General features: G+C 42.6%; 1 protein-coding gene across 1 annotated transcript in view; it reads right to left on the bottom strand.

The window, feature by feature from the left end:
• Positions 1–4,070: 4,070 nt before the first annotated feature.
• The window catches only part of GPR157 (G protein-coupled receptor 157), a 41,652-nt gene continuing 32,634 nt past the window's right edge, over positions 4,071–13,088 (bottom strand). The window contains exons 3-4 of the mRNA XM_074218528.1: positions 10,892–11,086; positions 4,071–8,564 (exon numbers count right to left, since the gene is read on the bottom strand). Coding sequence (XP_074074629.1) covers positions 8,373–8,564; positions 10,892–11,086 — 387 coding nt within the window. The 3' untranslated portion in view covers positions 4,071–8,372. The remainder of the gene's footprint in view (positions 8,565–10,891; positions 11,087–13,088) is intronic.

Here is a 13,088-nt window from a genome sequence, read left to right as displayed (position 1 = left end):
CTGGGAGCCAGTGTAGTTTCAGAGAGGGTGGAGGATCATTTAGTATGGTGTTTGCTGCCTGACAACTCCAGGAAAAATGCCAAGAACAGAACAGAGGTCTGTAGACAATACTTGTAGATATGACCAAGGTCTTTGTTACCGTCAGGCATGAGGGTTTATGGAAAATTATGTCAAAAGTTGGTTGCCCAGAGAAATTTGTCAGTTCCATGATGGTATGCATGCCTGGGTTCTGGAGAGTGTGGGCAATGCTCTCCAGGTTTCCCAGTCACCAATGAAGTAAAACAAGGATGTGTCCTTGCTCTCATATTTTTTAGCATGAGCTTTTCAGCCATGTTATCAAAAGCCTTCACTGAGGATGAACATGATCTCAAGGTCACCTATCACACTGATGACAAATTCTTCAACTGGGAAAGGCTACAAACCAAGACCAAAGTGGAGGGAGTGTTGGTGCAGGATCTTCTTGTGTACTCAATGCAGCCTCTGAAGCTGAGATGCAGCAAAGGATGGATCGATTCTCTGCTGCTTGTGCTCATTTTAGTCTAACAATGAACACCAAGAAAATACAGGTGATCCATCAGCCAGCACCTCACCATCCACATGTGGAATCATTGATTACAGCAAATGGAGAAGTTCTGAGTTCTGTGGACAAGTTCACTTGCCTTGGCAGTATCCCTTTCCAGGGAGGTTCACACTGACAATGAGGATGACACATGCATTGCCAGAGTTAGCTCAGTATTTGGGAGGCTCCAAAAGAAAGTGTGGGAGAGAAAAGATATTAGACTGACTACTAAACTGAAGGTCTATAGAGCTGTTGTGCTGACCTCATTGCTATATGCCTGTGAAACTTGGAGAGTCTACCAGCACCATGTCAGGAAACTGAATTGTTTCCATCTAAATTGTCTTAGGAAGATTCTGAAGATCACCTGGCTGGAGAAGATACCAGACACTGAGGTCCTTTCTTAAGCTAAATTGTCGAGCATTCCAACATTATTACAGAGAGTGCTACTCCGATGCACTAGACACATTGTTAAAATGCTAGACGTATGCTCGCCAAAAAAACTATTTTATGGAGAACTCAGACAGGGCAAGTGCTCATAAGGGGGTCAGAAGAAGAATACTGAGACACCTTGAAGATCTCATTGAGGAACTTTAGAATTGACTGTACAGCATGGGAGACCCTGGCATAGGACTGCCCAGCATAGCATGTCCTCATCAGTGAGGAAGGCAGAAAGGAAGAAGCTCAAAGGAAACAATATTCATGATATCCCAGGTGGGAATATTTGTGCCCAGAGCATTCTGGTTAGCCATAGCCGGACACACTGTAATTTGTCTCAATTTGTCATTTTGATAATGAAGGACAAGAAGCAACCAACCAATCTGTCTGAGGCTGGATTTAAACTCAGGTCCTCCTGACTCTAGGATTGGTGCTCTATCCACTGTACTACCTAACTATCCCCAAAGCCATTGACATTTAAAGTCTATGTCATTGTTTAGTCATGTTTGACTCTTCATGACCCCATTTGGAGTTTTCTTGGCAAAGATACTGGAGTAGCTTACCATTTCCTTCTCCAGTTCATTTGGCAGATAGAGAAACTGAGACAAACAGGGTTAAGTGACTTGTTCAAGGTCAACACATCTAGCCACATTTGACCTCAGGGAGATGACCCTTTCAGACTCCTCTTGTGCACTGTGGCATGACCTAGCTGCCTGCCAGTCTATGAGGTACCCAAAATGTTTTTAGTAACTTGGGATCAAACTTTTTTTTTTTTAGGTTTTTGCAAGGCAAATGGGGTTAAGTGGCTTGCCCAAGGCCACACAGCTAGGTAATTATTAAGTGTCTGAGACCAGATTTGAACCCAGGTACTCCTGACTCCAGGGCCAGTGCTTTATCCACTGCTCCACCTAGCCGCCCTGAGATCAAACTTAATGAGGAAGCGACATGAGGACAAGTAGTGTGTTATATCATGGGGAGAGAGAACTGTGCTTGGAGTCAGGAGAGACTCAAATCTAAATCTTCTTCCCTCATGTGAGCCCTCCCCAACTTTCAGGGTGGCCTCACAAAAATCGGTTTTACAATATTTGGAGGGTCTCTATCTTTGCTACTATCTCCCACTGCCCTGCCTACAGTGGGGGCACAGTTGGTTACTTCTGTGTGTGGTGTGGGTGTGTACGTGTGCCCATGTGGAAGCCACAGTGAGCCCCCTGAAGAAGGGCCCTTCCTGGCTCTGACTACCCTCTTCTCAAGAGAATCAATGCTGTGCCAATTATACATTTGTACCACACATACTATGGAAATACCTGGGAACAACTCCAGCCAAAGGAGCTGAATACTGGAACCCCATGTCCTCATAAATAGTACTGTTTGCCCCCACTACCACCAGCACAGGAGGGCTCTCCATTGCCCCATCTCATATTACTAAGCCTTTATTGATTCTTGGGTCTAGATGAACCCACACAGAACAGTGGAAAAGTCACAAGACTTGGACCCAGGAGGACCTGATTCAAATCTTGTCTGAAAGTATTTTCTAATTATAGAACTCTGGACCTCAGTTTCCTTCCCTGTAAAAAAGGGAGCAGGGGTTGGCTTAGGTATGCTTCAAAGATCCATTTCAGCTCTAAATCTGATTCTGTGAACAGGAGTAGCTACATTAATGGGAGATGGGGAAGGGAGGAAGGGACAGGGGTGGGTGGGTGGGTGGAGTGGCAAGAAGACTAAGTTTAGGCTGGGCAAGGCAACATAGACTTGCAATACCAGCTGAAGGAATTGAGGGTTCTGAGTTTCAGTGGGCTAAGCCCATCTAGTCCCTTCCGCACTAACTTCTATATTAATATGGTTGTCTGCTGGAGAGCAGGGAGGCAGCAGGTCAGAAAATGAATAGGTCTAAAAATCTGTGCTGCTGCTGATAGTAATTAATAATAATAGCTCATATTAATATTTAACTTAAAGATTTGTAAATATTTTATTTTATCATCACATCAAACCTTGGAGGGAGACTATTATTTCTATTTTACAAATCAAGAAACTGAGGCAGACATCAGTTAATGGCTTAGCCAGAATCATCTGGAAGAACTCCAGGCCAGGGAGCTATCTATGTCTCCACTTAACTGCCATCAGAGAAGAATCCAGTACTGAGTAGCCTCTACACTGAATAAATTAGAACAAAAGGAAGGAAAGAACTAACTTTTCTTCTAATGGTGTATAAATGTCAAACATGAAGCCTTTACACAGGACTCCACAACTCTCCCACAAAATATTTAACAAAACAAAACTAATAAAGTAAACAATAAAATAAACAAAATAAAAATACGACCAAAAATAGATAATGTTAACATGTGGTTTTCTAAGTCAACAAAAGTTCACAACAAAACATTGGCAGACACATTTCATCATTTGAGTTAATTTTTTTCTTGTATTAAAAAGATGGATCCAAATACTGTATGATTTTTAAAAATTCAAGACTAGATGTTTGATAAAAAAAGAGGAAGTCATTCTCCAAACATCTTGAAAGTTTAAAAAAAAAAGGTTGCAGTTAACCACCAGTGATAAAGTTTGAATTTTGTAGGTGAGGAAGGGCCAATATACATTAACTGGACTATAGAATACTGTGCATACTTTATTATTAACTTCTCATTTTATAATTCTGTTTATTGTCATGGAACAGTATTTAACATGTCTGCATTTTAGTCCATTTTAAAAGGTGATTTTTTGGACTGTAAAAATGGATCTGGAGAAGGAAATGGCAAAGCACTCCAGTATCTCTGCCAAGAAAAACCTAAATGGGGTCATGGAGTCAGACATGATTGATAACAACTGAACAACTAAAGGCTAAGTGAAGTGGGCAGATTCACATTAAGTAAAAACCACTTTAAGTAGAAGTCCACATTATAAAGCCCAGAAGAGTCAATATGAACATTACCTATTATATGTTTATTGTTAAACATTTCCCAGTTACATTTTAATTTGGTTCTTAACATCTCTCTTTTAGGGGACAGAGCTCTATCTGAAGTAAAAAAAGATCTGGGTTTGAATCCATTTCAACTGAAAGTCATTTCACCACTGAACCTTCAGTTCCTCATCTGTGAAATGAAGGAGTTGGATTCCATGTTCTTCCAGATCGAAATCAGATCCCAAACCCTTCACTCTCTCCACTGTCCTAGCTCCTTCCTTCCCTGGATCAGCTTTATCAACAAACATAGCAAGTCTTGGAATTGTTCCTAAGTCTCTTTCCTTCAAATCAATTCCCATGAACACATAGCAGTTTATTAAGTTAAAATAAAAAGTTTATTTAAAAAAATGCGTTTTCCCTGTAATGGAGAAGAAATAACCCCTCCCCCACACACAAAGAAATAGGCATTTGTCTGGCAATTGGGTTAGAAAATGGGAAAGGATCAGAAAAACACCCAAGGGTCTCACAGAACCCTTCCAGATTTGTGTTCCAGATGAACACAATTAAGAACACTTTGGGGAAGAGAAAGAAATCCTCTGATGGGGTGACCATTCCAAAAGCATAGGGGTTATCTGGTCATTTTTGTGTTCCAGATGAACACAATTAAGAACACTTTGGGGAAGAGAAGGAAATCCTCTGATGGGGTGACCATTCCAAAAGCATAGGGGTCATCTGGTCATTCTTGGTTGATCTGACCACAGGAAAGGAAGAGATGAGGTAGTCCAGGGAATTATATTTTAAATTAAATACTATTATATCCATCAAGAAAGATGGCAGGAGCAGGTTTGCATAGTTTGCCATCTCAGCTTACCCACAATGCTGCAGAAAGAACCTGCTCTGGGCATGGCAGGTAATGCCAGCTAGTATTCCCTGCCCCTCTACACACCAGGAGCAAAGAAATCCTAATTTTGGTGGGGAAGGGGGGGCAGCAGAGGGTACCAAAGGAGGAGGGTGTCCAATTAGCATCTTGGTGGGGACCTCTGGGAAGCCACTTCAAGGAGAGAAAGGACAGATGAGGAGGAAACCACCCTTCCTTCCTTCTTCCCTACAGAGTTTGAGCTTTGAGAAAGGCTCCTCAGCCTTTGGCTCCATCTGCAGGTCACTTTTCAAAGTCTTACCTTTTGAAGAAAATGGAAGATAACAATAAAAATAATAGCTAAGTGTTTTTACAATTATTACCACAATCCTCATATCAACCCCTTGAGTTAGATGGCAGTATTCTTCTCATTTTACAGAAGAGGAAACTGAGGCAAACAGGTGACGTGACCTGCCCATATCTGAGGCAGGATTGGAAATCAGGACTTCTAGACTCAGATACAATGTTCTATCTGCAGGTGCCATAGACCTTGTATTTCTCCAAACAAGGTGAAGACCACAAGAACATTAGGGTCCTTTGGTCACTCTTCATGACTGGTCTGACCTCAGAAAAGGAAGATATGGGGTAGCCTATCTCTTTAGATTTATGTATTAGATATTTAGAGCTGGCAGATATCTTAGTAACCATTGAGCCCAACCCCTACCCTTTTACAGAAGAGGAGACTGAGGCACAGATTTTTTTAAAAATTATATCTTGGGGCAGCAAGGTGGTGCAGTGGATAGAGCATCAGCCCTGGAGTCAGGAGTCCCTGAGTTCAAATCTGGCCTCAGACACTTAAGAATTACCTAGCTGTGTGGCCTTGGGCAAGCCACTTAGCCCCACTGCCTTGCAAAAACATATCTTATTTTCCCTTAATCTCTTACTGAAATTTAGCTTTACCTGCAATTACTTAAAACCATTTTTCAGAAAAGAGGTCCATAATTTGCCCAGGGTCACCCAGCTAGTGTCAGAGGGAGTTAATCCCTATGTCCACAAAGCCATGATGCCTCTCATTTTGTGGAGATTGAGAATCCTACAGGATCACACATCTAGAACTCTAACAGACCACCAAATGGTGCCATGGTACACAGAACTAGAGTCAGCAAGATCTGAGTTCAAATCCTGAGTAACATGATCCTGGGATTCAGTTTCCTCATCTGTAAAAGAGGTAATAGCACCTGCCTCCCAGGATTGTTGTGAGGATCAATTGAACTAATGTTTGTAAACTACTTAACACAGTGTACATAGTTACTTAATGAATTTAAGATTTGCTTTCCCCCCCTTCCCTACCAAAAGCAAAAATTCAAACTCCTGCTCACTTTCAAAAACAGAACTGTTTATAGAAAGAACCAAAATATTATCAACTCCCAGGTCTCCTCTCTGAAAAAGTTTTTTACCAATGAAGTAGGAATTAAAATAAAGTGGATCTATGATTTTTTTATTTTTGCAAGGCAATTGGGTTAGGTGACTTGCCCAAGGTCACACAGCTAAGTAATGATTAAGGATCTGAGGCTGGATTTGAACTCATGTCCATCCTGATGCCCATCCATCCCCCAAACCACCTAGCTGCCCCTGGGACTATGATTTTAATTTTGAGGATGGGTAAGGGGTTTCAGTTTCCTTTCTATAAAACCTACAGTCACCTGAGAAGCCACAATGCATGAACCTTCATTTTCACTTTCCTGGCCCACTTCCCCTTGTCTGTTTCTGTCTCCAGTCCCCTCCCTCTCCTCTATCAAGTGCTAGTTAGGGGACAGCCAGGGAAACCTAGGTTTGAGAAATCCCACCTTGTTATCTATGACCCTGGGTAAGTCACTCTTTGAGCCTCAGCTATCCCCATCTGCAAAAATGAGGATATTAATAGCAGCCACATCACAAGAGTAAATGAGATCATGAACATACAGTGCTTTGCAGACTTTGACAAAGCTATTAATAGCCACATTCCATGGGACAAAATTTAAGCCCAACCTGGTCATTGTTGGAGATGGTCCCATTTCTCTGGGAAGAGCTTTTGGGGAGTATCATCTTGGGCCTTAACTGTCTGGTGTCCAGGCTGTCGGAAAACAGGGTTTCCGTTAAGATAACTGGGAGAGAGAATGAGAGGCCACAGCAGTTGGGGGGAAATTACTTTCCGGAATTTAAAAAGCAACAAAAAAAAAAAAAAACCAAGAGGAAGTTGAACTGAGTGAGTGGTTGCATCCAGAGAAGTTTATTCCAGGTCTTTTTGTCCCCAGAAACTTCAGTGGTTGTCCTTGGGGCCTCCTCACCACTTCCCCCAAATCTGCCAAGCCAGCAACACGATCTTTAGCCCTAGGCCCTTGACATGTTTTGGTATATGTTTAGGTTGGGGATGAGGGGGGGAAAGGGCAAGAAGAATTAGCAGGTCATTCATTCATCTGCTTTCTGGAGGGTTCCCATCAAAAAAAGGCAGTGAGTAAGCAAAAAACCAAAAAACACAAGGAGAGTTAATGAACTAGGAAAAAAAAAGAAAACAAATGTGACTTACTATTCAAGTATTTTCTTTAATTCTATTCTCAGAAAAGGGATAATAGAGACCTCTGGGTAATCAAGACCTTAAACGAGGGCTTCTTAACCCAGGTCCAGTTGGGGTAGTGACTGTGAATTTGGAGGAGGAAAAAAAATCAAATCTTTATTTTCACTTAACGTCTTACTGAAATTCAGCTTAGCCTGCAATTAGTCTAAAACATTTTTTCAAAGAAGGAGTCCATAAGTTTCTCCAGGCTGCCACAAGAGGCCATGATGTAGAAAATTTTGTAGAATCATCTCTTCTTTGCTTAGCTCTGGTCAGCTCTTACATCTGAAATCAGTACCTGTGCCAGAAGTAACTCATAGGGCACTATGGGCTTCGAGAGATACAAGTGTCTCTTGGAGCCCCAAAGATGACCCACCCAGGTTACAGGTAGTAAACAACTCCTGTTTTTGGTTGGAATAGTCCCATTCTCAGAAGGGGGTTTGCTGCAATTAGTCACCCAGAAACTTCCTAGAAATCTTTTACCATTTTGTAGGTTGTTGGACACTTGTGTAAACAGAGTCTGAGAGAATTAGGCTTCTTCAGAGTTTCCTTGGCATGGAAAGGAAGGTCTCTGACAGCAGGAATACTTACCAATTTACCAAGTAGCGCACACTACTAATGAGCCCTGGTCTGTGAGACCCTCCTTCCTTGGCCAACAATCTAAATACAGAATATCATATTGGAGAGGCTCTGAGACTTGACTTCCTCTTCTCCACTTGCTGAGTTCTATGGGTGTCCCTGACCTCCCATGGGGCAGGTCACATGGGAAAGCATTGCCCAAGAGTCCCAGGACACAGTGGAACTGGAGCTTACAGCCTCCACCCCCATGTCCGGGAACACAGACGAAGAAAAGATCTGCGAGGAGCAAATACACACTGTGTGTGCAACCCAATCCCCGGCCCAAAGTCACCACCCCCCCATCACAGGCTCATAGCTCAAGGGAGGGAGTGGCATTCCAGGAAACCAGAAGCCACCCAAAGATTAGGCTAGAAGAATTGGGGACAGAAACTCAGGTTCTAGGCAGGTTAGCTGGGGTCTATTTAGAGTGTTGGGATTCTTCTGTCCTTGAGGGGGGCAGGTCCCTGTAATTGCCATCAGGATTCTCCAGAGAGGGAGACAAGTGTTGGCAGCAGCAGCAGCAGAGAGAGAAGAGCCGGGCTCGAACGGCTTGGGTACAGAGGACAAACATGATACAGTTGGCACCTCCTTGGAATGTGTTCCCGATTCCCTGCCAGGGCAGAAGAGGAAAAGCATTGGAGGTCAGAAGGTACCCTTCCAGATGTGGAAAGAACCTTTCTGTTCCTTCCTTCCACCCCCCCACCCCCCCACACACACCTAACAGGAAGTTGACTGGATATGGACCCTAGTGTTAATCTGGACTAGGAGTGAGAAAACCTAGGTTCAAATGCTGCTTATTACTTGGATGGCTTTGGTCAAGTCCCTGACCCTCTCCAGGTCTTTAAGCTCCTCAACTGTAAAAATGAGGTGGTAAGGTTCAGTTTTTGGTTATACCCAAACTTCATGGTCCCATTTGGGTTCTTCCTGGCACTAGAGTGATTTGTCATTTCCTTCTCCAGTTCATTTTACAGATGAAGAAATGGAGGCAAATAGGGTAAAGGGACTTGTCCAGGGTCACACAGCTAGTAAGTGTCTGAAGCCAAATTTGAACTCGGGGCTACCCATTGTGCCATCTAGCTGCCCTATGAAATGAGGGGGTTGGTTTAAATGGTCTCTGATCCTTCCATTCTCATCCCCCTAGTCCCAGAGTAGCCCCAGATGTGGTCATAATTATCTTATCAAAGACTTCTAAATCAGAAATATCTGGAGATTCGGTAAACCCTCTCAAAAGCAGACTCTTCCTCTCACCAACACATATCATCATCATTATCACCACTAACATTTCTATGACTTTAAGATCTGCAAACATGTTAGATAAATTCTCTCATTTCATCCCCATAGCAACCCAGGAAAGGAGGTGTTATTTATTATCCTTATTTCAAAGATGAGGAAACTGAGGCACAGAGCAGTAATTTGCTCAGAGTCATTAGACCTTCCTACATGTAGGTTCTACTTTCCTAGGCTTATTATACATTATTTTGCTTTCAACAACCCACAGTCCAGCCAAAGTGTCCTTGTTACATGTTGACATGACTGACATGATGACATTCCAGCTCCGTGTCTTTGTACAGGCTGTGCCTCATTCCTGGAATGTCGTCTCTCCTGACTGCCACCTCTTAGAATTCCTAATTCCCTTCAAAGGTCAGCTGAAGTATCACTTCCTAAAAGAAGCCTATTCTGCTGGTGCTGCTGGTGCTACCTCAAATTATCCTGCATTTATTTTGTGTCGAGTACAATTATGGTACATATTATCCTTTAATGATACTAACAATCATAATAGTAGTTCACATTCCTATTGCTCTTTAAAAGTCTGGGAAGCATTTTATATTTTATCACATTTGATCCTTTCAAACAACCCTGAGAGGTAGCTGCTATTATTATTTTTTATCCCCATTTTACAGATGAAGAAACCAAGGCAAACAGAGGTTAAGTGACTTGGTCAGGATACACTAGTAAGTGTCTGGGACAAGATTCAAACTCAGGTCTTCCTGACTCCAAGTCCCCTGTTTATTACTTTTATACATATTATTCCCTAAATTTTGCCACTTTTTTTCATTCAATTATCAGGCTGGTACTGGTTGATCTCCCCTTCCCCAGTAGAACATAGCTCTGTTGGAGAAAAAGCATCTGTACCACCCCCCACCCCCTGGGGCCTAGCCCTGGGTACAACTTCAGGCTAGATATAGGTATAGAATAGCAGGTGTGGTTTGACTAGGAGTAGACCTATACTCTCTGCCTCAGTTTGAATCAAAGTGACTGCCAGAATGACAGAATGAGGGGGGAGGGAGGGAGGGAGAGAGAGAGAGAGAGAGAGAGAGAGAGAGAGAGAGAGAGAGAGAGAGAGAGAGAGAGAGAGAGAGAGAGAGAGGCAGGCAGAGAAGGGAGGAGGGAGAGAAGGACGGGGAGTAAGAGAAGGAATGGAGAGTCAGAGGCAGAGAGAGGGAGAGAGACAGAGAGAGGGGAGAGAGACACCGAGAGTTAAAGAGACAGAGAGAGGAGAGAGACAGACAGAGAGAGAAAGCTGGAGAGCAAGAGAGTGAGAGATGCTCACTATGTTCTTTTGGTGGGAGGGAGATGAAGGGATTGATGGATTTTCCCATTTAGAGATGTCCTTGGGGAAAACAAATACCTGGACTGGTGGCTCTTGTGGTAATTTCTATTTTTCTTTCTTTTTTTTTTTTAGGGTTTTTTTTTTTTTTGCAAGGCAAATGGGGTTAAGTGGCTTGCCCAAGGCCACACAGCTAGGTAATTTATTAAGTGTCTGAGACCGGATTTGAACCCAGGTACTCCTGACTCCAGGGCCGGTGCTTTATCCACTGCACCACCTAACTGCCCCAATTTCTATTTTTCCAATTGTGGAGACAGGACCCTGGGCCTGAATCCATGGGCCTGGAAACTTGATCAGCCTTCACATTTGAGGCAAGATCCCCCACTTACGTGTAAGACCACCAGCACAGGAGTCTGCACAGCAGGAGAGTTGCAGAGAGTCAAGATGAATCGCACCGTGCTCCAGAGTCGCAGGCAGATGAAGATGAGAGGGATGAGGATGAGCTTCTTATCTGCTACTGATGTCCTGTGCTGACATGCGTGCGTCTCGGCCAAGAGGGGTCGGTACTCGGAGAGGGCAGCATGCTGTGGGCAGCAAAGACAAGAATGTTCCTGATTTCTTCTCCCCCCATGTTAACACTCTCCCTCTTCATATGAGTTGGCCTAGATTGGGTATTGACCAAACCTTATGCCCATAAGAATGGAAACTCTCTGAGGTCAGGGCTCTTTCATTTTGGGTGTCTGTATATTTAGGGTCTAATTCAAGGTCCAGTACACACAGTAAGTACTAGATGAGGGTTTACCAAATTGAATGGAGGAGAATCAAGGGAAGCAGAGAGCTGGGCTTCGGAGAACACTCCCTCTTTCCAATAGATTGGACCCCCCCCCCCCCCACTGACCCATCAGAAAATCAGGGCAGGTGGAAAAGCAGCTTTGGCTGGAATACCATCTGCCCAGCCCCTGAAGAGCAAAGAGCTGGCGGACAGTGATGGAGGAAAGCAACTGACCCTGATTAAGATGGAGGGAAACAGAACTGATTCTGATGCTCAAGATGAAGAAAAAAGAACAAGCCCTGATAATCAAGATGGAGGAAAATGGAACTGATGATCAAGTGGGGGGAAACAGAACTGATCCTGGTGATCAAAAGGGAGGAAAATCGATCTGACCCTAATCAAGACAGTGGAAATCAGAATCGACCCTGATGATCAAAATAGAGAAAACAGAACTGACCCCGAAAACAGGACAGATCCTAATCAAGATGGTAGAAAATAGAATTGACCCTCATCAAGATGGAGGAAAACAGAACTGACCCTCATCAAGATGCAACTGTTAGCTTGGGACTATTAGAGGTTGCCTGGAAGCTCCCTGAAGGCAGGGACTGTTTTACATTGGTTTTTTTTTTTTTATACTATCCCCAGGGCCTAGGAAATTATTGACCATTTGGGTGACTTGGGGTTGTTGTAAGGATCAAATGAGACAAATTATGCAAACAAGTTAGTTATTGTTATGATTGGAGGCAGTCAGGTGGCTCAGTGGATAGAATACTTGAGCCCGGAATCAGAAAGATCAGAGTTCAAATCTGATCTTGGACACTTCCTAGTTGTATGACACTGGACATGTTACTTAACCCTTTTTTTGCCTCAGTTTCCTCATCTATAAAATCAGCTGGAGAGGGGAGTAGCAAACTATGCTAATATCTTTGCCAAGAAAATGCCAAATGGGTCCATTAAAGAGTCAAACATGACTGAAATGGGTAACCATTGTTATTGTTATAAGTTTACATTTATTATCATTATTATTATTAGTCACAATGCCTAATATTTATTTTTATAAAATTTACAAAGCACTTTTCCACATATTGCTTTATTTGCTTATCACAAGTTTGACCAGATGACTCAACTTAATGTTTCTTTAAACAATAAAGGATGACCTTGTATTCTACACACTTGTCCGTCAAATATATGACTGATGACAGTCCACAAAAATCCTGCTCTGTTCTCGTATAGTTTTAAAAAGTCAGTGATACTTTTAATAAGTGTACATATCATTCTCAAAAGATTTTGTAGGAGAAAAAAAAGAGTTTGGTGAGTTAGTAGTTACCAACATTTCTTCTTTAGTCTATTGGGGCTCATAATACTATCCTTAATCAGAGCAATAGACATTCTTTAGTTACATGAACTTTTTAGCATAGACTTTTTGAGTAGTTACAGACCTCTTCTAGAAGATTCCACCAACACAATCCCTAGGAAAACCCTAATTAACATGGGTTCTAAACTGTACCTTCCTGTCTAAGGCACCAACATCCATCTCCCTGTTATCTATCCCCTGAAATTTATGATCTAAGGGTTGTTGGAGAGTGTTATCTTTGTTGTTTCTCTATCAAGAAATCTTGGATGATATGAGTAAATGGATGGATGGGAGACACCATGTTGGAAAAGAATTTAGGGAAATAGCTTTTTTCCACTAAATCAAATAATTTTTCATGATGTTTGTCCTTCATTCTCGAAGAAGACCAAAATAACATCCGGGAGATGATACCATGACAAACACATGAATTGGATTTGAGTGAGGGGGATACTGTGCTAAG

This window comes from Macrotis lagotis, chromosome 1, assembly GCF_037893015.1.
Source record: "Macrotis lagotis isolate mMagLag1 chromosome 1, bilby.v1.9.chrom.fasta, whole genome shotgun sequence".
NCBI classification, from domain to species: Eukaryota; Metazoa; Chordata; class Mammalia; order Peramelemorphia; family Peramelidae; genus Macrotis; species Macrotis lagotis.
Note: the sequence above shows the minus strand (reverse complement) of the source record. Positions and strands in the feature narration are given on the sequence as shown.